We start from the raw sequence: 25,951 nt of genomic DNA on the forward strand, positions 1-25,951 counted from the left end.
GAAACTTCAAGGTCAAGGTATCACTGTTAAATGTGATAGTCAAAGTGCAAACACCTGTCGAAGAATTCAGCCTATCATGAGCGAACTAAGCACATTGATGTGACGCTGCATTTCGTCAGAGGAGTAATCGAGCGTGGAGAAGTCCAAGTGCTGAAGGTTTCGACTGAAGACAATGCTGCTGATATGATCACCAAGACATTGCCGAGTTGCAAGTTTTTCCACTGTATGCAGTTGATAAAGTTGCATGAAGAAAGCTAGTTTGTTCCCTTGATGTTGTAGAGTTAGATCCAAGGTGGAGATTTGTGAGATATTGGATCGAACTCTAGTATAGCCGAAGGGTAGCTTCTTGGTTCGACAGGGTTAAGCATGAAGTCGAAGGTTGTTCACATGCTTGTGTCGAAGATGCTAGGGTTGTTAGCATGTTAAATTAGGTTTTAGTGTTTAAACCCTAATTTGTTAAGTTAGCTTGTTTATTAAGTTGGCTTGTGTAATGGGCCTTGTGGAAAAAGCCCATTAGTTAGTATGTTAGGTTTATTATAAATAACATACTAGTCTCTCATCATTGCTAAGCTGCAAATCCTAATTTAGGGTGAGAGAGGTTATTTGTTATTCTTGTAATCTTGTTTTAAGAGAAAGAGAAAGAATAGCAGTTATAACCAATTCTTGTGTTCCTCTTCTTCCTTGTCCTTTATTCTTCCTTGTTTTATACTTTGTTCTTGGCATTGAATTCACAACAATTTCCAAGTGCCTAAAAGTAGTATCCTTCAAAAAGTAATCTTGCTTAGCGCATAGAGGGCCGCTAAGCGGACTAGAGAAAATATCTTCTGCCACGAAGGGTCCGCTAAGCGGAATGAGGCCACTAAGTGGAACTGAAAACACGATTCACCTCTGGAAAGCCCGCTGGAAGGCCGCTTAGCGGACCTTATTGAACAAAAATTCCCAGTTGCCTCTGGAAAGCGCGCTAGAAGCCGCTCAGCGGAGCTTGCTGAACAACACTTCTTCAAAATGCCTCCAAACTTGCTCCAAAGTGACATCTTTCACAATTATCATCCAAAGCTTTCCCAAAATGCAAAATACCTTCAAAACATATAAGAAAAACTAGTAAATTACATATTTACTACTAAAACTCGGTTTTATTCTTTTACACGACTATAAACATAATTGAATCAAAAGTAAAAAAAAAAAGAGTTATCGAAATATCACAAAAGTAATTACCAAGCTATCCACATTTTGGATTCTAACAGTTTAAAAAAAGTTTAACAAGATTACTTGGGTTAGTCTACCCTAAATATTCATAAGGTTTTATAATTTTTTTGACTAGTTCACATTTTTTCATGTTATTATATCAACTCCGATAAAATTTTAAATTTCTTAACACATTGTTTCAGTAACAGTATTTTGAAGGTACCATAATTTGAATATCTTCAAATATAAAATATTTATTTTTTCTATAGTATAAATTAACACATGCTTACAATTAATCTAGTGGTCACATGATTACAACTAATCTAGTTGCGAGATTGAAAAAAAAACAAAAATTCGTGATATACTCACATGTTTTACCATTTTAATTTTTAGGGTTAAATAAGTTTTTGGTCCCTATAAATATTGCAGTTTCATTTTTAGTCCCTCCCTGCCTTTAGGCAACGGTTTTAGCTGGTTTTGGCAACGGTTTTCTTGTAAAAACCGTTGCCTAAAGGCAGGGAGGGACTAAAAATGAAAATTGGAATATTTATAGGGCCAAAAACTTATTTAACCCTAATTTTTATCATTTGTTAATTAAAATATTTCATTATTAATATTATAAAAAAAATTCAAAAAACTACTTTTCTTTATGAAATAATATAAAAAAATTTATAGAACAAAAAAATAAAATAAAAAATCATAATAGTATGAAACAAACTTCTCTTGAAATATTTATAGACTAATATTACTTTTAAATTTTGTATGTTCCTTTTTATTATATGGTGTGTCTATGTCATTGTCATGGCATGTGCATATGCATTCCACTATATAGTAGCATTTTAGTGTTCTATCACCATTTGTCGGTTCATTTATATCCATGTATAAACCTTGTTTGAAGAAACATATCTATTTTAGTCTAACTGAAGAAACATATACTGAGAAACCATATTACTAGATCTCAAAATTCAACATTCCTCAATAATTTTTAAGTGGTTATTAGCACATTGAATTTGGTTAATTGATACATCAAATAGAGTGTCTTGTTAATCACATACCTTCATTAATTAACCACAATTTTAAACGCAACTAACCAACATTAAATCATTCATTTACCTTGATTAAAAGACTGTTTGGTTAACAATGTCAATGAACACAATCATGATTAATACCACTAACCAAACTCAATAAAACATCAACCACTATTTTGAACTAGATGTCACAAATGTTATCTATGTTCTAAACACTGTGTTTTATTCCTTATCTATATCACTATCATCAAATTTGTCTTTGATAGTGACAACATCAAAGATTAGATACATAATGAGTATGTTTGAATATGTGGTTGCAGTTGAAACTTAAATCTTCAAAAACCAATCTCTAATTGTCTATCATTCATCATAGCTTATGGAGATGATTAAGCTCATAGTTTTACCAACAGTTCTGGCACTTTTTGTCATCTTTTTGCATTTCATCACAAGAATTATCAAACTCAGAAACCTGAATCTTCCTAAGGGGACCTTAGGATTACCTATCATTGGAGAAACTTTAGAGTTTTTCAAAGCAAATCTTGAGGGGAAACAAATAAGGTTCATACAAGAGAGAATGAAGAAATATGACTCAAGGGTTTTCAAGACATCAATGTTTGGAGAGAATATTGCAGTGTTTTGTGGAACAGCTGGGAACAAATACTTATTTAGCAATGAAAACAAGAATGTTCAAGTGTGGTGGCCTAGTTCAGTTAGGAAGCTGTTAAGGTTGTCTCTCGTTACTAAAGTTGGTGATGAAGCAAAGATAACTAGAAGGTTGCTTATGAGTTTTCTTAATCCAGAGACACTCAGAAATTTCCTACCAAAAATGGATAGGATTGCTCAGCATCATATCAACACACATTGGAAAGGTAACAAATTTTGTCACCAATATAGGCTTATGAGTATCAGGTAAGATGCTATGTAATACCGACACCTCTGAAAAAATGCATGTTAGTGTCCACATCAACAATGACACAACATTGACCCTTATGATTAAGTTTAATTTATTTATTTTCCAATATCCGTCTATGTGATTCATAGGTAAGATGTTACTTCCATTTAAGAGAATTGGTGTATATGATTAGCCACATGTTTTAATGTTCGTCTCAATCAGTTGAACTATGAACTAGCTAGTTTGCCGGTTGATTTGATTCTGATTATACTTTAGTCTGGTTGAACCGTGGTTGGTTCTATCGGATTTTATTTTATTTTTTTTGCAGTTTTTTACTTTTTAAAATAATTTTGTAGTGATCAAAAGTTAAATACTTGTTAGTTTTCACTTTTTGAAGGAAAGGAGCAGGTTGTTGTCTATCCAATAATACAGCTATACACATTTCAATTGGCTTGTTGCTTATTCTTAAGCATGGAAGATCCTATCCAACTATCATACCTTTCATCATATTTTGAAGAATTTCTCAAAGGGGTCATCAGCTTCGCCATCAATTTTCCTGGAACAAGGTTTCATACGGCAATGAAAGCTGCAGATGAAATAAAGAAAGAAATTAAATTGATTATGAAGAAAAGGAAAGTGGATTTGGAAGAAAAGAAAGCTTCACCTACACAAGACCTTCTATCACACTTACTTGTTACACCTGACACGAGTGGAAGGTTTATGAGTGAAGTGGAGATTCTTGATAACATGTTACTACTTCTTTTCGCCGGCCATGACACTTCCAGATCAGTAATTTCATTGATCATGAAGTATCTTGGAAATTTGCCTGAAGTTTATGAACAAGTGTTGAAAGGTTCTCACTGAAACATTCGAATACTCATTTCACGATGTTCCGACTTTTAAGTCTGTTGCACTGATCTTTTGTACAATGCAACAGACTGGATGTTGGAACACGAGAACTTTTAATAAAATTTTCATTAGGATAAATGTAGAAATTGTTTTTTTTCTTCTAATGACAGAACAACTTGAAATTAGCCAAGGGAAAGAGGAAGGAGAGTTATTACAATGGGAGGATGTTCAAAAAATGAAATACTCTTGGAATGTTGCATCTGAAGTTTTGAGGCTGTCGCCACCCGTCGGCGGCGCTTATAGAAATGCTATGAAGGATTTGACCTATGCTGATTATAACATCCCTATTGATTGGAAGGTATGTTAATCATGCATCATTATTAAGATCCTAGTAAAACAAACTATGTAGCACCGACACAAAAAAAGGTGCATCCGTGTTAGTGTCAGTGTCAGACACCGACACAACACCAACACTTGTAATTACATTCAATATATTTATTTTTTAAATTTTTTACTGGTGTTGACGTGTCAGTGCCTCATATAAAACAAGTGTATTAATGATAAAGCATGTGTGTGTGGTGTTTTTGACAGTTGCATTGGAACACTCATACAACACACATGGATCCAACACTGTTTATAAATCCTGAAAAATTTGATGCATCAAGATTTGAAGGAGAAGGACCAATACCTTATTCATATGTTCCATTTGGAGGAGGACCTAGAATGTGTCTGGGACAAGAGTTTGCTCGGCTAGAGATACTTGTGTTTATGCATAATATTGTGAAACGTTTCAAGTGGGATTTAGTTAATCCTGATGAGAATTTCAAGTATGATCCAATGCTAGAACCTGAAAAGGGACTTCCAATTCAACTTCATCCTTCCCATTACACATCATAATGTATTGATAAGAAGCTTTATTTATGAAGATTTCATCTTATAGTATTAAACTGTAAGGTTTGAATGTTATTTCATATTTTTGATGTATAACCAAATTCTACAACCATAGAAGCATCCAATTACCTGTTTTGAGCATGAAATGATATCATTGGTCTCAAAGTACTAGAGTCATACATATTCAATGCGGTGATTCATCATCGCCAGAATTTTAATGCAATATAAAAATCCACAATTGTAAGCTCAATATAAATCAAATAAGACTTCGTTTCGATAAACAACTTATTTAAAAGGCTTATAGTATAAATGTTTGGGTGTAATTTTGATGTTGCAGGCAATATGTAGAAAGTGAGATTCACTTACCTTTGCGTGGATGAAATCCTTTTGAGCAGAAAATGTATGTGAACTAGACAGTCTCCCTCTTGGTTTTTAATTACTTTTACATAAGAGCAAGCTACATCATAGTTGTGCTGACAGGAACACTTGTAGACTCCAAGTTATTGTATTAAAGTCTCCCTCTTAAGATGAAGTATTTCCCTCCACTGTCTTAAGATCCATAAGCAGAGGCTGAAAGTGTTATGGCTTTCATAGCAAACAAATAACCAAATGTTGTCCTTCTATGACCGTGGGTGTTTTACTTACACACTTCATTTGCAACTGCTATACGTAGTACCTGTGATGCTGTCAGGTAGGCAAATGGAAGTGACGAGAATGAGTTATTGATGTAATTATGATAGAAAAATAGTTTTTCTTACATACACTATGATGAAAATTTGTGTTATAGATAGAAAAGAAGAGGGATGTGATAATTGGAATCATTATAGAATAGAACCTAAAATCTATATCTGGACAGAGTTGGTTGTGCTTGCAGCTTACTACAATACCTAGCCATCAATATCAAAACATCTAAAACTCCTCAACTTGTCCTTTGCATTAAGGATGTTTGACTCACCATTTAATTGTTTACCCCTAGAACTAGACATAACGAGAATTGCATAAAATATTTAGAATCAATAGAGAGATCTTGGACTTACGTTGTGATTTGTTATGAAAGGAAAGGGCTCCAAGTTGCTGCATAAGAGTCCCACCTCGGTTAGTGAAGGAAGAATCATAGTAGATGTCAGATATAAAACACACAGCTAGCATAGATTTCAACTCATACCTTTCTCGGCCTTTTGGCTAAGATCAAGTGTAGTATCTGTTCTTATCAGTTTAATATCTGATATGTGGGCCAATGGTCCACACGATATTAAATTTATTTCTTGAGGGGGAGAGTCCACCACAGTAGCCTCTCAATTGTCGCTTTTGCGTTGCACTATTGCAATAGCCTGGCACACACCCCACCAAACCTAGTTCAAATTTTAATCTTCATTTCTATTAAATTTTACATCTGCTATTATCTGTGTAGTGCAGACTGTTCAAATAATGATTAAATAAATTTTATTTTTTGAATGAATCCAGTTGATCACAAATGACACAGCAGAGTTGATGATAGTGTCTACATACCTTTTAGAATTCAGGTACAAAACAACTTGCTTAAAAGCCAGCTCTGGCACTCACTCCATATCCCTTTTTCTGATTTAGTTTTTAGCATTTTAGGAAACTCTAGATTCAGTCTTGTTCTAACAAATGATATATTTCAAAATTATTAGGTAACAAAATTTGGCTGAGATTTAAACGACAAAAAGAGAGGATAAGAGTTATTACCTATTTTATTTTGTTGTTGCAGAAAATGAGGGCCACTTTGCATGAAAAAAATCACTTTGAGCAGAAAATGTATGTGAACCAGACAATCTCCCTCTATCACAACCATCACTCTATCACATTACAAATAAATCAAAGACCTACAAAAAACTAACATGACCAATACTAATCCCATAAATTATCATTCAATCAATATGCAATGCAATCATACTGCTAAACCAATCAATTCCTTAGTCACCTCAAACAGTATGCTTTCATTAGCCCACACAAACGGTTATTTCTTATTAAATACTTGAACATCACAAATTCTCCAAGTTCATGAACGGTATATAAAATACATTCAACATAATAGTTGACGTGACTACTCAGTCTTAAGTCTAAATGAACCATTTCCAATGGAGATGTAAAGGAGAGAGAATGTTATAACAATACTTAGAATTTTATATAAGCTAATTACTTAAAAGTAGAAAGCAAAGCTGAATCCTACTTTTCTGCCTTCGAAGTACTAAGACCACACTCTAAATTAATCACTTTCTTTGATAAAGTTATTGACTAATTTGTAAGTGTAGTTGCTTTCGTGAAATCATGTGCACCATATGACTGCATGTTACACAACAAAAAACCAACTTCAGCCCAAGTTCGGAGTTAATGTCTATATAGTATTTTGATGATTCAGTGGTGTAGAATAGGGTAGTTAGTATTTATCCTGTTGTCTGGTGAAAGATCTCCGTATTAAACACATCAATAGGAAAGTTAAAAGTCATCCAGATGTTTTTCTTAAATTTGATGTGCAAATACCAGTTCTCAATTCAAGTAAAAGTAACAAGGAAATATCCAATTCAATAATAAAAGTCAAAGTGAACCCATCATGCTTGAAGTTGGTCACTTTGAAGTGAAAAAATAAAAAGCAGCAGTAAAGAGGGTGGGAAATACATTGCCTACTAGTAGTTGAGTCCCACATCGAAAGAATGTGAGATGTATTGAGATAAGCAAGAGTACAAAAGGACATGAATACCTTCATATCAAAATACTTACCTGGATGGGGTCAATGGTTGATCATGAAGGACCATGGCCTAGGAAAGTGACCTCCATTGCACTTAGGAGGGGTGCTATCCTAAGGTCTATCCAAGTGGTGGAACCTACATCATAATTTGTTGCTGTGGGGGCCTGCGTTCGCGCGGCCCCCTCCTATTCGAATATCAAATTTTTCTTCAAAGAATTTCTTGATCCTCACATAATTTGTTGCTATGGAACCTACATCAAATTTTTGTGAACTCTTCTTACTAGTCAGTATACTATAGACTTTGGAGTATTTTCAATAAGGTTTATTTATTTGGTAAGTACATAGGATGACATGATCCTGTATTGAAAAGAATAACAGATCAGCAAGAAAGTGTGTGAACATTCTAAATGTGTAGCTTGCATGATGTATTGAAAAGAATAACAGATCAGCAAGAAAGTAGGGGTGGCAATAAAATCCATTAAGAGAATATCCATCCAATCCATCCAATAATTTATCCATCCAATCCATCCATTAACCAAAAAACAAATTTAATGGATTGGTCCAATCCATCCATCAAACTACATGGATGGATTCAATCCATCCATCTCATTTTATAAATCCAATGGATTTTAGTTTATTACTTAATAAATTACTTTTTTATTAAAAAACATGAAAAATTTAAAATTAAACAATTTTTTAACATTTTTGTTTCTCATAATATTCACACCCATAAATTTTCTTTCCTGTATCATATTGTAAAAAAGTATGAATATTAACGTTAGTATTAACGTTAAAATTGATGATGCAGGATTAATGATACAATATGTACAGTATCTCCTTGAAAAAAATTAATGATGCTCAGATACTTTGTCTATATTTAATTTAATATTAACGCTAAAATTGCTTAATTGGTACGCATTGAATTTATTTAATTTAACATTCATGTTAAAATAGTTTAATTGCGACACAATGAATTTTAATTTTCTTAGAATTAGAAAGTTAATAATAAAAAAAAGTAAAGTTAATCAAAACGTTAGTTGATTAGAGTTACTATAGAGACAAATATTTATAATTAAAATTCTTTTAAAAAGTTTCATAAAAAAATTGTTTTTGTAAAATTAATAAAAAAAAAGAATTTAAGTTAATTTTATGGATGGATGGATATCCATCCATTAGAAATACCTTAATGGATGGATTGGATGGATTATATCTCTTAGTGGATGGATTGGATTGGATTTTTCAAAAGAAAATTTAGTGGATTGTTAACGGATTATTGGATCGCTTTGATCCATCCATTAACAATTCAATCCAAATCCATCCAATCCATCCATTTTGCCACCCCTACAAGAAAGTGTGTGAACATTCTAAATGTGTAGCTACAAGAACATAGTCAACAATCCTTTATTTTTTATTCTAATAAGCAATTGAGTAATAAAGGAAAATATTTATTTAATCGACCACAACATTATGGTTTTCGTATGTTTGCTTATGTGAAATAACAGTTCTAGACAAGAAATCGTAAGTAATCTCAATAGCAGATTGAACAAAATACTTCCATTTTGAATTGTCATGGATAAGATAAATGAAGGGAAATTGTTAAAAAAAACGTAATAAGGACAGGGAAAAAAAAACGATTTTCTGAGGCGAGGGAATCTTACTTGTATAGTCGTAAGCCTTCTTCTCAAATCATTTTCCCGGCGCTCTTTCAATTCTAATTACCTGCTTTGAGCATGATTTGATATCAGTAATCTCAAAGTACTAAAGTCACATATATTCTCAAAGAGGTGTTCCATCTCAAGAATATTAATTCACAATCATAAGTTCAACCTTGACCAAATAAGGCCCTATTTGGATAAACAACTTAAATAAGTGCTTATCGTAAAATGGTTATATGTATAAGCTATTCTCTATAACAGAAAATAAACAAAAATGAAACTATTATTATGTATACTATCAGGTATTTTTTAAGGTATTATGGAGAGGGTGTTGAAATCAATTGAAAACAAATTGTGAAAATGAGATATATAGTTTCTATAAACGCTTTGAATAAGTGAATTCAAACGAACAAAGAAAGAAACCCTAAGCGTTAAATTCAAAAAACTACCAAACATTGAACACTGAAGCGTTGTGAGTTGATCCAGCAGGACCCAATATCAGATGAAGCTTTGACCACAGAAAAAGGAATGGTTTTGATTTTGACAAAATGGGTTTTTGAGAAAGTATAACAAAAAGGGTTTATTTGGCGGTGGGAACAAAATAAGAGTGAGAGAGTGAGCTCTATGAATTTGCCACTCCCTTTGCCCGCCAAATTCTTATATTCTTACAATTTTATAATTAATCTATAAATCATTTATATCATTTATATTTATATATTTATTTATAAGCTAATTATTTGAGATCTTCTTAAACTCTTATAAAAACCTTCTCTTTTATTCAATTATTATGGTTAGTCACAAAAATAATCTGCTTTTTATATTACCAACGTTAATGTAATTTTAAATCTCTTTCTATTAATACATATTGTTTTATTCTATTTGATAATTGTTTCGATCTAAAAATAAAAATTAGTTCAAAAGCAATGACAGTAGATTAAGGATCCTAGACAGAGAAATCAATCCAGTCCATTAAAATCAACAAAATCAAAATTTAATGGTCGTGATCCATTGTTCTCATTTCTCATAATAACCAAGTATTCTCACTTGAGTCGTCCCCTATATATATATATATATATATATATATATATATATATATATATATATATATATATATATATATATATATATATATATATATATATATATATATATATATATATATATATATATATATATATATATATATATATATATATATATATATATATATATATATATATCGGCCGCACAAGTAAATTTATTTGAAACGATATAGTAAATTGTATTTAGATATGTATCAAAATTTAAAATTAGCTATTAATTTTAAAATGAATAATAATTATACAAACTCATCTTATTAATTAAAGTTATTAAGTCATTAAAATATATTTTGGAGTCAAAATTAAGGTTATTTGAGTAATTTTATTTATCAATAATTATTTAGCATTATTAATGAATATTTTGTTATTTATTATTTATTATATTAATTAATTAGTAATAAAGTAATAATTACTACCACTACCTTTGCCACTCTATCACTAACCTACTCCATTATCTTAAATCTCAATTAATGAATCGTTCCTCTTAATATTAAAAGCTTAAAACTCATATTTAACCGTTTTTAAAAATCAGTTCACTTCTCTTTTCATTTAATATATATAGAGGAGGGTTATATTTACTCCAAGAGTAAGTTATTATAACTTACTCCACATCTTGATCATTTATTATTTTCAATCTAATGGTAAAAAAAAAAAGTAATTAAATGTGGAGGGAGAAAACTAGTCCTTATTATTTTTAACCAATAGATTGAAAATAATAAATGGTCAAGATGTGGAGTAAGTTATAATAACTTACTCTTGGGGTAAATATAACCCTCCTCATATATATATATATATATATATATATATATATATATATATATATATATATATATATATATATATATATATATATATATATATATATATATATATATATAACTCTTTATTTTACAGTGGCTAATTGCGAAGAATCGTTGAATGTGAATGCGGCTGAGTTCCTTCGAAATCATCTAGATGACAATTCTCATGTGTTGCAAGAAAAGTCTTGAAGGAAAGTAACCCCTTCAAGGTGGTCGATCACGATCGATATGACCGACCCATAACAATTTCCTCCAAAGCCCTTGTTCGTGCGCAACAAAACGAGGGTTATCATTAATCCCTCCAGACATCTATAGTTTTCGAGAGGGATTTGACTTTAGATGATTCCTCCATATCTCTTGTGAATGCACTATTCTCTTAGATATTTAGAATGATGTCAAAACTATGTAGTATTTAGTATTTGTACATTGGACCTTTTCTCTTTATATCTAGGGATGCACTTTCATTTTATGACACTTATAAAGTAAGTCAAAAATATGATTTTTCATGAAAAATTATGGTAGAAGTCGACACATTCATGTTAGGAGTCGACTCCCTATAGAGAAAAATTGAAATCAAAATCTCTACCACTTACGAGTCGATGCACAAGTGTTATGAGTCAACACATCACGTGAATGGATCGAATCCCTCGAGTTGTAGGTCGACTCCTACTGAAATATTTTTTGAACAAAATTCCATGCCTCTGATGGGTCGATACATATGCAATATGGGTTGACACACAACACTAATAGGTCGACTCCCTCGAGTTGTGGGTCGACTCCTTATGTAGCATTTTTTGTCAAAAATTCTTTGTCCTCTTGGAGTCGACTTCTAGTTTGCATGGGTCAACTCCCCAACTCCTATGAGTTGACTCCCCTAACTTAAAATGTTCAAAAGTGTAATTTTGCAAATCTGTTTTTTATGTTACTTCTTTCACACACACACACACATATAAAAGCATTCATGCATCATTTCAAAATGATTGGAAACCATAAACATACAAAGAATTTTCATCATCTTCATCCTTTCTCATTGCATACATACAACAACTATACATAATTATTTTTATTCTGTGATCAAGAGATAGTTTGATAAGGTCCAATTAGGTTGGTTGTACTCAATTGGGTTGTGAATTCTTTGGAGGTTTCAAGACAAATCAAGTTGGAGTTTTCTTCCAAGATCAAGGTTGATTTGGGAGTTTTTCACAAGATTTTTGCAATTTATTGTGATGTATGTTCCTCATTGGTTGAGAGTGTAAATATATTTTACACTGTCAGTATTTCCTTTTTTCTCATATAAATTTTTCTATATATAAAAAAATTTACAAAACAAAAAAAAACCATAATAGTATCAAACAAACTTCCCTTGAAATATTTATAGATGTTATAATAATAAGTAATCATTATGACAACTATTTTGAAATACCAATGAACAGTCTTCAACTTGGCACAGTAACATATATGCACAACAAATGATGAAACCTCAATACTATAAATGCCACTTCGTGATATATGTAAAACACACCAATCGTTTTACGAGAAATTATATACTACCAGTCTCTTCTATCTCTCTATATTCAGTATTCTTAACATGTTATCAGCACGATCGTTTCTATCAGAAGTGTTTACTACACTAGAAGGTTATACATGGAACATGTCAAAGACATTTGCATTCCGGACAGTGGAACTACACACACAATCCTCAAAAGTAAGAAATATTTTACTGAAATAAATCTCACTAAAGGTATAATAAATACAATCTCAGGTCTTGCAGATTTGATTGAAGGAACAGGTAATGCTATGTTCATATTACCAAATGGGACAAAATTTGTCATTAACAATGCTTTATACTCTCCAAAATCAAAGCGAAATTTGTTGAGTTTTAATGACATATATCGTCAAGGATATGATACTGAAACTGCAACTGAAGGTAATATGAAATACATTAATATTACTTCTAATGTTTTGGGAAAGAAGAAAATTTTAGAAAAACTACCAAAATTGCCTTCTGGTTTACATTACACATATATACATGAAATTGAATGCAATTTAGTAGTAAAAGAAGATCCCAAAATTGTGATTTTATGGCATGACCGTTTAGGTCACCCTAGTTCAACAATGATGCGTAAAATAGTTGAAAGTACACATGGTCATCCATTGAAAAGTTTAAAACTTACACAAGATGATAAACCATGTGAAGCTTGCTCTCTTGGCAAACTAATAACAAAGCATTCACCAGAAAAGATTCAGAAAGAATCGCCTGTATTTCTTGAAAGAATTCAAGGAGACATATGTGGACCTATCCATCCACCGTCAGGACCACTCAGGTATTTTATGGTATTAATTGATGCTTCTAGTAGATGGTCATGTGTATGCTTGTTGTCAAGTCGTGATATGGCATTTGCAAAATTTCTTGCACAAATAATTAAACTTAGAGCTCAATTTCCTGATTGTACTATAAAGAAAATTAGACTTGACAATGCTGGTGAATTTACATCTGAATCATTTAATAATTATCGCATGTCAATTGGTATTACTGTTGAACATCATGTTCCTCATATACATACACAAAATGGTTTAGCTAAGTCATTAATCAAATGTCTTCAATACATTGCTAGACCATTAATAATGAGAACTAAACTACCAGTTAATGTTTGGGGTCATGCAATTTTACATGCTGCAGCACTCATCCGTCTAAGGCCAAGTGCTGATCATAAACATACCCCTTATCAACTTGCAATTGGTAAGGAACCAAATATTTCTCATTTAAAGATTTTTGGATGTGCAGTATATGTCCCAAAATCACCACCACAAAGAACAAAGATGGGTCCTCAAAGGAGAATAGGTATATATGTGAGGTATGAATCACCATCTATTATTAGATATCTTGAACCTTTAACAGGTGATGTTTTTCAGGCAAGATTTGCTGATTGTCATTTTGACGAAACAATATTTCAAACTCTAAGGGGAGAGAATAAAAAATCAGAAAATGACATAACATGGTATGTACCTCATTTATTACATTTGGACCCATATAATAGGTCGTGGGAAGAAAATGTAAAGAAAATAGTTCACTTACAAGATTTAGCAAATGAATTGCCAGATTCATTTACTGATTTAAAAGAGTAACAAAGTCACATGTACCGGCTATAAATGTCCCAACTAGGATTGAGATTTCAAATCAAAATAATGAAGCAAGTACATCTAAGGCACACTTGAAACGTGGCCGACCTATGGGATCCAAAGACAAAAATCCCCGAAAAAGAAAGAGAACAGAAAAGGTGAATATGATTGAAAGTGATCTTGAAAAGACACTAGATAATGATAAATACAAAATTGAAAAGTGTGCTCTCGAAGAAGCTCAAGATGATGAAAATGAGATCATTGATAGTGAAACTAGAAATAAGAATGATCTTGAGATTTCAATTAATTATGTTGATACGGGAAATTTGTGGAACCGAAAAAGTATGAATATAGATGAAATATTTTCATTTTCCATTGCATGTGAAATTATTAATGATGATCCAGAACTACGAACTATAAATGAATGTCAAAATAGACATGACTGGAAAAATTGGAAAGATGCTATAGATACTGAGTTAAATTCTCTTAATAATCGAAAAGTATTTGGCTCTATTGTGGCTCTACCTAAAGGTGTGAAACCTGTTGGGTATAAATGGGTTTTTGTAAGAAAACGAAATGAGAAAAATGAGATTGTCAAATACAAAGTTCATCTCGTTGCAGAAGCTTTTTACCAAAGACCAGGAATTGATTATGAGGTAACATATTCTCCTGTTATGGATGCCATTACTTTTCGTTATTTAATTGGTTTATCAGTATTTAACAATATTGATATGTATCTTATGGATGTTGTTACTGCTTATTAAAATGGATCACTTGATACTGATATATACATGAAAATCCCAGAAGGATTTAAAATGCCTGAGACATCAAAACCTAGAGAAATGTATGCAATTAAGTTGCAGAGGTCATTGTATGGATTAAAACAATCCGGGCGCATGTGGTACAATAGACTAAGTGAATATTTACTTAAAGAAGGTGTCCTTGTGTTTTTATAAGAAAAACAATATCCGAATTTGTAATAATTGCTGTTTATGTTGATGATTTGAATATCATTGGGACTAATAAAGAAATCAAAGAAGCAAAAAATTATTTAAAGAAAGAATTTGAAATGAAAGATTTGGGAAAAACCAGATTCTGCCTTGGTTTACAGATTGAGCACACTAAAAATGGTATATTAGTACACCAATCAAATTATACAGAAAGGGTATTGAGAAGGTTCAACATGGACAAGGCAAATCCTCTGAGTAGTCCAATGATGGGTAGAACCCTTAATATTGAAAAGGATCCTTTTAGGCCTAAGGAAAGTAACGAAGAGGATCTTGGCGCAGAAGTTCCATACCTCAGTGCCATTGGGGCACTCATGTACCTTGCTAACTATACATGACCCGATATAGCTTTTGCAGTGAACTTACTAGCAAGATTTAGTTCATGCCCTACTAAAAGACATTGAAAAGGAATAAAGCATAAATTTCGATATCTTCGAGGTACATCTGATCTTGGTTTATTTTATTCTAACAATACAAAACCAGTTTTGCTTGGTTATGCAGATGCAGGATATTTGTCAGACCCACATAATGCTAAATCACAAACTGGATATATATTCACATATGGCAACACTGCAATATCATGGAGATCTCAAAAGCAAACTCTTGTAGCAACTTCTTCAAATCATGCAGAAGTAATTGCCCTTCATGAAGCAAGCAAATAGTGTAGATGGTTACGATCGGTAACTCGACATATCCAAGGAGCGTCTGGTTTACCAATTGATAATAATCCAACAATTTTGTATGAAGACAATGTCGCATGTGTTACCCAGATGAAAGAAGGTTACATAAAAAGTGACAGAACCAAGCATATCCGTTCGAAGTTTTTCTCATTCACACAAGAACTGGAAAAAAACAAAGAGGTTGATATTCAGTATATTCGTTCAAGTGATAACGTGGCAGATCTCTTTAAAAAGGCACTTCCTACATCAATTTTCAAGAAGCATGTACAAAATATTGGAATGCGTCACCTTCGAGATCTTTAAAAGGGACCTACATGTGTTCTGTCGAGGGGGAGCATAATGTTGTACTCTTTTTCCCTTATTAAGGTTTTTATCCCAATGGATTTTTCCTAATAAGGTTTTTAACGAGGCAACTTATGTTCCCATAGGATTCGTCTCAACAAGACTTCAACGGAGCACTACGACAAATATTTCAAAAAGGGGGAGTGTTATAATAATAAGTAATCATTATGACAACTATTTTGAAATACCAATGAACAGTCTTCAACTTGGCACAGTAACATATATGCACAGCAAATGATGAAACCTCAATACTATAAATACCACTTCATGGTATATGTAAAACACACCAATCGTTTTACGAAAAATTATATACTACCAGTCTCTTCTATCTCTCTATATTCAGTATTCTTAACAATAGATAATTTCTTTTCTCTAATGTTAATATTATTTATAGACTAATATTAGTTTTAAATTTTTTATGTTCCTTTTTATTATGGTGTGTTTATGTAGTATGTCATTGTCATGGCATGTGCATATGCATTCCACTATATAGTAGCATTTTAGTGTTCTATCACCATTTGTCGGTTCATTTATACCCATGTATACACCTTGTTTGATGTTACTTCACTTCCTTTTAGCTTCACTACTGAAAAAAATCCATTTTAGTCTAACTGAAGAAACATATACTGAGAAATCATATTACTAGATCTCAAAATTCAACATTACTTAATGAAGCTTAAGTGGTTATTAGCATATTGAATTTGGTTAATTGATACATCAAAATTGAGTGTTTTGTTAATCATATACCTTTCTTTAACCATTCATTTAGCTTGATAAAAACACTATTTGGTTAACAATGTCAATGAACACAATCATGATTAATACCACTAACCAAATTCAATAAAACATCAACCACTATTTTGAACTAGGTATCTTAAATGTTAAAACTTTAATTGTACAAACATTATCTATGTTCTAAACACTGTTTATTCCTTTTCTATATCATTATCATCAAATCTGTCTTTGATAGTGGCAACATCAAAGATTAGATACATAATGAGTATGTAGTTTGAATATGAAGTTGTAGTTGAAATTTCTCAAAGGGGTCATTAGCTTCTCCATCAATTTTCCTGGAACAAGGTTTCATACGGCAATGAAAGCTGCAGATGAAATAAAGAAAGAAATCAAATTGATTATGAAGAAAAGGAAAGTGGATTTGGAAGAAAAGAAAGCTTCACCTACACAAGACCTTCTATCACACTTACTTGTTACACCTGACACAAGTGGAAGGTTTATGAGTGAAGTGGAGATTCTTGATAACATGTTACTACTTCTTTTCGCCGGCCATGACACTTCCAGATTAGTAATCTCATTGATCATGAAGTATCTCGGAAATTTGCCTGATGTTTATGAACAAGTGTTGAAAGGTTCTCACTGAAACATTCGAATACTCATTTCACGATGTTCCGACTTTTAAGTCTGTTGCACTGATCTTTTGTACAATGCAATAGACTGGATGTTGGAACACGAGAACTTTTAATAAAATTTTCATTAGGATAAATGTTGAAATTGTCTTTTTTTTCTAATGACAGAACAACTTGAAATTAGCCAAGGGAAAGAGGAAGGAGAGTTATTACAATGGGAGGATGTTCAAAAAATGAAATACTCTTGGAATGTTGCATCTGAAGTTTTGAGGCTGTCGCCACCCGTCGGCGGCGCTTATAGAAATGCTATGAAGGATTTGACCTATGCTGATTATAACATCCCTATTGATTGGAAGGTATGTTAATCATGCATCATTATTAAGATCCTAGTAAAACAAACTATGTAGCACCGACACAAAAAAAGGTGTGTCCGTGTTAGTGTCAGTGTCAGACACCGACACAACACCAACACTTGTGTTGACGTGTCAGTGTTCGTGTCGTATCCATGCTTCATATAAAACAATTGTATTAATGATAAAGCATATGTGTGTGGTGTTTTTGACAGTTGCATTGGAACACTCATACGACACACATGGATCCAACACTGTTTACAAATCCTGAAAAATTTGATGCATCAAGATTTGAAGGAGAAGGACCAGTACCTTATTCATATGTTCCATTTGGAGGAGGACCTAGAATGTGTTTGGGACAAGAGTTTGCTCGGCTAGAGATACTTGTGTTTATGCATAATATTGTGAAACGTTTCAAGTGGGATTTAGTTAATCCTGATGAGAATTTCAAGTATGATCCTATGCTAGAACCTGAAAAAGGACTTCCAATTCAACTTCATCCTTCCAATTACACATCATAGTATATTGATAAGAAGCTTTATTTATGAAGCTTTCATCTTATAGTAGTAAACTGTAAGGTTTGAATGTTATTTCATATTTTTGATGTATAACCAAATTCTACAACCATAGAAGCATCCAATTACCTGTTTTGAGCATGAAATGATATCATTGGTCTCAAAGTACTAAAGTCATACATATTCAACGCGGTGGTTCATCATCACCAGAATTTTTATGCAATATCAAAATCCACAAATGTAAGCTCAATATAAATCAAATAAGACTTCGTTTAGATAAACAACTTATTTAAAAGGCTTATAGTATAAATGTTTGGGTGTAATTTTGATGTTGCAGGCAATATGTAGAAAGTGAGAGTCACTTATCTTTGCATGGATGAAATCTTTTTGAGCAGAAAATGTATGTGAACTAGACAGTCCCCCTCTTGGTTTTTAATTACTGTTACATAAGAGCAAGCTAAATCATAGTTGTGCTGACAGGAACACTTGTAGACTCCAAGTTATTGTATTAAAGTCTCCCTCTTAAGATGAAGTATTTCCCTCCACTGTCTTAAGATCCATAAGCAGAGGCTGAAAGTGTTATGGCTTTCATAGCAAACAAATAACCAAATGTTGTCCTTCTATGACCGCGGGTGTTTTACTTACACACTTCATTTGCAACTGATATATGTAGTACCTGTGATGCTGTCAGGTAGGCAAATGGAAGTGACGAGAATGAGTTATTGATGTAATTATGATATAAAAATTGTTTTTCTTAAATACACTATGATGAAAATTTGTGTTATAGATAGAAAAGAAGAGGGAAGTGATAATTGGAATCATTATAGAATCGAACCTAAAATCTATATCTGGACAAAGTTGGTTGTGCTTGCTACAATACCTAGCCATTAATATCAAAACATCTAAAACTCCTCAACTTGTCCTTTGCATTAAGGATGTTTGACTCACCATTTAATTGTTTACCCCTAGAACTAGACATATCGAGAATTGCATAAAATATTTAGAATCAATAGAGAGATCTTGGACTTACGTTGTGATTCGTTATGAAAGGAAAGGGAAATATGTAGTCTCCAAGTTGGTGCATAAGAGTCCCACCTCGGCCTTTTGGCTAAGATCAAGTGTAGTATCTGTTCTTATCAGTTTAATATCTGATATGTGGGCCAATGGTCCACACGATATTAAATTTATTTCTTGAGGGGAGAGTCCACCACAATAGCTTGCTATTGGGCCTCAAGTGTCGCTTTTGCGTTGCACTATTGCAATAGCCTGGCACACCCCACCAAACCTAGTTCAAATTTTAATCTTCATTTCTATTAAACTATACATCTGCTATCATCTGTGTAGTGCAGACCGTTCAAATAATGATTAAATAAATTTTATTTTTTGTATGAATCCAGGTATTCCATCACAAATGAATAAGTTATATTTACTTTGACTCTATTTAAAACATGTTATAATAACAGGCACAACAGAGTTGAAAGTGTCCACATACCTTTTAGAATTCAGGTACAAAACAACTTGCTTAAAGGCCAGCTCTGGCACTCACTCCATATCCCTTTTTCTGATTTAGTTTTTAGCATTTTAGGAAACTCTAGATTCAGTCTTGTTCTAACAAATGATATATTTCAAAATTATTAGGTAACAAAATTTGGCTGAGATTTAAACGAAAAAGAGAGGATAAGAGTTATTACCTATTTTATTTTGTTGCTGCAGAAAATGAGGGCCACTTTGCATGAACAAAATCACTTTGAGCAGAAAATGTATGTGAACCAGACAATCTCCCTCTATCACAACCATCACTTTTGGCACCATCACTCTATCACAATACAAATAAATCAAAGACCTACAAAAAACTAACATGACCAATACTAATCCCATAAATTATCATTCAATCAATATGCAATGCAATCATACTGCTAAACCAATCAATTCCTTAGTCACCTCAAACAGTATGCTTTCATTAGCCCACACAAACGGTTATTTCTTATTAAATACTTGAACATCACAAATTCTCCAAGTTCATGAACGCGGTATATAAAATACATTCAACATAATAGTTGACGTGACTACTCAGTCTTAAGTCTAAATGAACCATTTCCAATGGAGATGTAAAGGAGAGAGAATGTTATAACAATACTTAGAATTTTTTATAAGCTAATTACTTAAAAGTAGAAAGCAAAGCTGAATTCTACTTTTCTGCATTTGAAGTACTAAGACCACACTCTAAATTAATCACTTTCTTTGATAAAGTTATTGACTAATTTGTAAGTGTAGTTGCTTTCGTGAAATCATGTGCACCATATGACTGCATGTTACGCAACAAAAAACCAACTTCAGCACAAGTTCGGAGTTAATGTCTATATAGTTTTTTGATGATTCAGTGGTGTAGAATAGGGTAGTTAGTATTTATCCAGTTGTCTGGTGAAAGATCTCCGTATTAAACACATCAATAGGAAAGTTAAAAGTCATCCAGATGTTTTTCTTAAATTTGATGTGCAAATACCAGTTCTCAATTCAACTAAAAGTAACAAGGAAATATCCAATTCAATAATAAAAGCCAAAGTGAACCTGTCATGCTTGAAGTTGGTCACTTTGAAGTGAAAAATAAAAAGCAGCAGTAAAAGAGGGTGGGAAATACATTGGCTACTAGTAGTTGAGTCCCACATCGAAAGAATGTGAGATGTATTGAGATAAGCAAGAGTACAAAAGAACATGAATACCACCATATCAAACTACTTACCTGGATGGGGTCAATGGTTGATCATGAAGGACCATGGCCTAGGAGAGTGACCTCCATTGCACTTAGGAGGGGTGCTATCCTAAGGTCTACCCAAGTGGTGGAACCTACATCATAATTTGCTGCTGTGGGGGCCTGCGTTCGCGCGGCCCCCTCCTGTTCAAATATAAAAATTTTCTTCATAGAATTTCTTGATCCTCATATAATTTGTTGCTGTGGGGCCTTCATTCGCGCGGCCCCCTGTAGAATTTCTTGATCCTCATATAATTTGTTGCTTTGGATCCTACATCAAATGTTTGTGGACTCTTACTAATCAGGTTACTATGGACTTTGAAGTATTTTCAATAAGGTTTATGTGTGTGAACATTCTAAATGTGTAGCTTGCATGATGTATTGAAAAGAATAACAGATAAGAAAGTGTGTGAACATTCTAAACGTGTAGCTTGCTTTTCAAATAGTCTTTACTCATATAACTCACTATGCTGAGCAAATGTGTTTTGATCTAACTCTTTGTTTACTTAATATTCTTATACTATCTTTATGTTTTTTTATCTTCTGATCCTTATTCTATAAACAAGCATGTTTTCTTAAGATAGTGAATATGATAGTTAATATTTGTCACCAGCAAGAATGTTGCCAGAGAAGGCATTTTGGCCTGATTCTACTCATAGAAGACCTACGACTAGCTCATACAATACGTGCAACATTATTGCATGTCTAGTAGTGATAGGCATAGACTTTTAAATGGTTGTATGCAATCAACAATTGCGGTTGTAATATATAAACTAACGGTTGTAATATATAATCACAACAGCAACAACATCCACAATTTATACCTGTCTAGGTGTAGCATTTAGAGTGGATTGGCTCCAACATATCCAGTTAGATCAACATAAGGAATCAAATAAGATGAATGAAGAAACTTGATATCATTTGCATATGGATCAAAAGGGTCCAAAGGCTATGTCAATCGCCTTAGCAAATAATGATCTATCAAAGGCCTAGCAAATAAATAAAGTATTTTTCTTAAGATGAAGTATTTCCTTCTACTGTCTTAAGATCCATAAGCAGAGGCTGAAAGTGTTATGGCTTTCATATCAAAATAAAAAACCAAATGATATCATTCTATGACGGTGGATATTTCATTTAATTAATTCCAATGTGTGCTAAGCAAATGGTGGCAAAACACCATTATTATGAAATGCTAGGCAAAATACAGTACGAGAACAGCAGAAAAGCAGTTTATCAAAAGAGAACTAGCGCCAAAAGAGATGGTTCAAGGTGCTAGGCTCACTAGGTGTTGTGGCCTGGAGGTGCAGCGGCCCGTGATCCCTCCACTGTCATGACCACCAGACCAACCTGTTGAGCCTTAGCCATGTTCCATCTCCTTGATGCCCCCACATGGGTCACAAGCTGGCGCTACTCAGCTCGGCGAACCAACTAGCATGTAAGACATTTATAAACACTTGCTTGTGTGATATTCTAGCCAATGTGGGACTTAATGGATATAAATTGGTAAAGTATATATACTATTAAGATGGAACATGTTATAAAACTAATTGTTGACAAGATGCGGTTGAAAAGGTTTTTTAAATGGCTTACTTTGTACTCGCACTCCCCCAACTACTTATGGCATGTTATAACACTAATCATAGAAAAGATGTGGTTGAGAGATTTAAACTACATATACAAATTAGTAGAATGCAGCACATACAATTTGTAAAGCCAACAAACATATATACCCGGAGAGTAGTGGAATGCACACATACAACTTGTAAAGTGAACAAACATATCTACTTGGTTTAGCTTAGAGTAACAAGTAACAACAAGCAACATTTTAACTTTCCAGTGCTACTTCATCGGGCTCGGGCTTTGTTCTTAAAACTGACTTAAATTTATCTAATGCTTGCCCGTACTTAGCATTCCTTCAGCATTTTAACAAGTAATGGACATTAGGATTATAAGGAAGATATCATTAATTCTTTTTATTCTAATCTAGATATACTCCTCCTAGCAAATTGGATGCTTCAAAATTAAAGCTTTTTTTGCCTCAAATCAAACTAGGTGTTGCAGTTTACAATTTCATATAAGAATGTCATGTCTATCTTGTCGTTACAAGAACAAAGTCGGCAATCCTTTATTTCTTATTCTAATAAGCAATTGAGTAATAAAGGAAAGTATTTATTTAATCCAGCACAACATTATGGTTTTCGTATGTTTGCATATGTGAAATAACAGTTCTAGACAAGAAATCGTACGTAATCTCAATAGCAGATTGAACAAAATACTTCCATTTTGAATTGTCATGGATAAGATAAATGAAGGAAATGAAGGGAAATTGTTAAAAAAAACGTAATAAGGACAGAAAAGAAACAATTTTCTAAGTCGTGGGAATCTTACTTGTATAGTCGTAAACCTTGTCTCAAATCATTTTCCCAGAGCTCTTTCAATTCTAATACCTGCTTTGAGCATGACTTGATATCAGTAATCTCAAAGTACTAAAGTCATATATATTCTCAAAGAGGTGTTCCGTCTCAAGAATATTAATTCAATATCAAAATTCACAATCATAAGTTCAACCTAGACCAAATAAGGCCCTATTTGGATAAACAACTGAAATAAGTGCTTATCGTAAAATGGCTATATGTATAAGCTATTCTCTACTTATAACAGAAAATAAACAAAAATCAAACTGTTACTGTATATACTATCAGCTATTTATTAAGCTATTATGGAGAGGGTGTTGAAATCAATTGAAAACAAGTTGTGAAAATAAAGTGTATTCAAACAAACAAAGAAAGAAACCCTAAGCGTTAAATTCAAAAAACTACCAAACATTGAACACTGAAGCGTTGTGAGTTGATCCAGCAGGACCCAATATCAGATGAAGCTTTGACCACAGAAAAAGGAATGGTTTTGATTTTGACAAAATGGGTTTTTGAGAAAGTATAACAAAAAGGGTTAATTTGGCGGTGGGAACAAAATAAGAGTGAGAGAGTGAGCTCTATGAATTTGCTACTCCCTTTGCCCGCCAAATTCTTATATTCTTACAATTTTATAATTAATCTATAATTCACTTATATCATTTATATTTATTTATAAGTTAATTATTTGAGATCTTCTTAAACTCTTATAAAAACCTTCTCTTTTATTCAATTATTATGGTTAGTCTTATAAAAACCTCTTATAAAAACCTTATCTAATAATCTGTTTTTTATATTACCCGCATTAATGTATTTTTAAATCTCTTTCCATTAATACATATTTTTTTATTCTCTATTTGGTAATTGTTTCGATCTAAAATTAGAAATGAGTTCAAAAGCGATATTGACGGTGGATCAAAGTTTTTAATGCGGTGGAATGGAGATCTTAACATTTCAACGTTTAAGTCCGTATATGAATAAGAAGAGTAAAGTGAAAACTTGTTTCCTCATTTTATCACTCTCTCTATCTCTCCCTCCATATATATATATATATATATATATATATATATATATATATATATATATATATATATATATATATATATATACACGTTGAATGTGAATGCGGTTGAGTTCTTTCGCAATCATCTAGATGACAATTCTCATGTGTTGCAGGAATATTCTTGAAGGAAAGTAATCCCTATGGTCGATCACAGTCGATATGACCGACTCATAACAGTTTCCCTCAAAGTCCTTGTTCGTGCGCAACAAAACGGGGGTATTGTTATGTCAGCATTGGGTGTCGACCACTCCTTCAATCACCTTCGAACGGGGCGATATAGAACGTTTCAGTTTTTGAGGATTGGTGCATTTAATGTCCCATGCTTCAAAACATCTTTTCCAAAGTATCGTTATTACGGCTCTTGGAAACCGAAACTTTCAAATACTTCGTGTGAGTGATTTGACACATTAGATGAAGTTTCTTTGCATGCTAGATTATAATCTTTAAAGAGTCGGTAAATATTTATTTATATTGATTGAACTATATATTAGCAATAAAGGAGGTAAAAAATGACTATGTCTATAGAATGGATGGATTAGATCCATTTGCCACAAATATGAATAAAAGAAAAGACAAAGATAATCCTAGGGACAATGTGTTACACTGACACGGATTAAGATCCTCTCCATTAATGGAGATGATCCATACCCCACTGACACACGTCAAGTGAGTTTGTTTCGGGAAGACAATTGTTCGATGGAGTCTTAGTGGCAAACAAAGCGGTTGATTATGCAAGAAAAGAGGATACTTCTTGTCTTCTTTTCAAAGTAGACTTTGAGAAAGCGTACGATAAAGTGTCTTGGAACTTTCTTCGTTACTTGTTGGTGAGGATGGGTTTTGGGGAGAAATGGAGGAAATGGATGGAGATTCTTATTTTCAAAAGTAACATGTCGGTGTTGGTTAACGGAAATATAACAAAGCAATTTGTTGTTAAGAAAGGCCTAAGACAAGGCGGTCTTTTATCGCCTTTTCTTTTTGTTATAGTGGCGGAGGCTCTTGCAAGGTTGGTTAGAAAATCAACGGAAATTGGTGAATTTGAGAAGTTTGTAATTCGAAGGAGTTGTGGGGTGGATATTCTTCAATTTGCGGATGATACTTTGTTGGTAGGAGAAGGGTCTTGGAAGCATGTGAAGGCAATGAAGACCGTTTTGAGGGCTTTTGAACTTGTTTCGGGTCTCAGCATTAATTTTCATAAAAGCAAGTTGATTGGAGTTAATGTCTAGCCTAATTTTTTGAAGTCGCCGCTTTCTACCTATCTTGC

General features: G+C 32.8%; 2 protein-coding genes, 2 long non-coding RNA genes, 3 other non-coding genes and 1 pseudogene across 11 annotated transcripts; 6 read left to right on the forward strand and 2 right to left on the reverse strand.

Annotated features, from left to right (window-relative positions):
• Positions 1-2,480: 2,480 nt before the first annotated feature.
• Positions 2,481-4,991, forward strand: LOC131603322 (beta-amyrin 28-monooxygenase-like). Its single transcript, XM_058875619.1, has 4 exons — positions 2,481-3,082; positions 3,503-3,958; positions 4,125-4,312; positions 4,546-4,991. The coding sequence occupies exons 1-4, from the start codon at positions 2,590-2,592 to the stop codon at positions 4,849-4,851; spliced, it is 1,443 nt and encodes a 480-aa protein (XP_058731602.1). The 5' UTR covers positions 2,481-2,589; the 3' UTR covers positions 4,852-4,991.
• LOC131603325 (uncharacterized) lies at positions 4,669-6,143 on the reverse strand. Its single transcript, XR_009284299.1, has 4 exons — positions 6,011-6,143; positions 5,883-5,919; positions 5,212-5,529; positions 4,669-4,801 (listed from the first exon to the last, which is right to left on the reverse strand). It is a non-coding gene; the product is annotated as an uncharacterized LOC131603325 (long non-coding RNA).
• On the forward strand, positions 6,007-6,190 carry LOC131608294 (U2 spliceosomal RNA; annotated as a pseudogene).
• A 1,389-nt stretch (positions 6,191-7,579) lies between these two features.
• LOC131608524 (U1 spliceosomal RNA) lies at positions 7,580-7,740 on the forward strand. The gene has a single exon (XR_009285777.1). It is a non-coding gene; the product is annotated as a U1 spliceosomal RNA (small nuclear RNA).
• Positions 7,741-17,098: 9,358 nt separating this feature from the next.
• Positions 17,099-24,219, reverse strand: LOC131603324 (uncharacterized). Of its 5 annotated transcripts, none has more exons than XR_009284294.1 (9): positions 24,036-24,219; positions 23,605-23,663; positions 20,159-20,283; positions 19,960-20,075; positions 19,498-19,733; positions 18,265-19,151; positions 17,816-17,944; positions 17,444-17,578; positions 17,099-17,338 (listed from the first exon to the last, which is right to left on the reverse strand). It is a non-coding gene; the product is annotated as an uncharacterized LOC131603324 (long non-coding RNA). The 5 variants fall into 5 exon arrangements; XR_009284296.1 differs by adding an exon at positions 21,208-21,487 and having other exon boundaries at positions 17,444-17,944; positions 23,605-23,666; XR_009284295.1 differs by having other exon boundaries at positions 17,444-17,944.
• On the forward strand, positions 17,256-18,616 carry LOC131603323 (cytochrome P450 716A75). Its single transcript, XM_058875620.1, has 3 exons — positions 17,256-17,605; positions 17,771-17,958; positions 18,168-18,616. Exons 1-3 carry the CDS (start codon positions 17,332-17,334, stop codon positions 18,471-18,473), a joined length of 768 nt encoding a protein of 255 aa, XP_058731603.1. The 5' UTR covers positions 17,256-17,331; the 3' UTR covers positions 18,474-18,616.
• LOC131608292 (U2 spliceosomal RNA) lies at positions 19,556-19,747 on the forward strand. Its single transcript, XR_009285567.1, has one exon. It is a non-coding gene; the product is annotated as a U2 spliceosomal RNA (small nuclear RNA).
• LOC131608530 (U1 spliceosomal RNA) lies at positions 21,200-21,360 on the forward strand. The gene has a single exon (XR_009285783.1). It is a non-coding gene; the product is annotated as a U1 spliceosomal RNA (small nuclear RNA).
• Positions 24,220-25,951: the final 1,732 nt, after the last annotated feature.

This window comes from Vicia villosa, linkage group LG5 (genome assembly GCF_029867415.1).
Source record: "Vicia villosa cultivar HV-30 ecotype Madison, WI linkage group LG5, Vvil1.0, whole genome shotgun sequence".
Classification (NCBI taxonomy): domain Eukaryota; kingdom Viridiplantae; phylum Streptophyta; class Magnoliopsida; order Fabales; family Fabaceae; genus Vicia; species Vicia villosa.

What these genes read in the sequence shown, in the direction of transcription:
- LOC131603323 (XM_058875620.1), top strand. Translation starts at nt 17,332, where the DNA reads ATGAAAGCTGCAGATGAAATAAAGAAAGAAATCAAATTGATTATGAAG. An exon ending in TTATGAACAAGTGTTGAAAG is followed by an intron (nt 17,606 to 17,770) that starts GTTCTCACTGAA and finishes TTCTAATGACAG; the next exon opens with AACAACTTGAAATTAGCCAA. An exon ending in ACATCCCTATTGATTGGAAG is followed by an intron (nt 17,959 to 18,167) that starts GTATGTTAATCA and finishes TGTTTTTGACAG; the next exon opens with TTGCATTGGAACACTCATAC.
- LOC131603322 (XM_058875619.1), top strand. Translation starts at nt 2,590, where the DNA reads ATGGAGATGATTAAGCTCATAGTTTTACCAACAGTTCTGGCACTTTTT. An exon ending in TATCAACACACATTGGAAAG is followed by an intron (nt 3,083 to 3,502) that starts GTAACAAATTTT and finishes CACTTTTTGAAG; the next exon opens with GAAAGGAGCAGGTTGTTGTC. An exon ending in ACATCCCTATTGATTGGAAG is followed by an intron (nt 4,313 to 4,545) that starts GTATGTTAATCA and finishes TGTTTTTGACAG; the next exon opens with TTGCATTGGAACACTCATAC.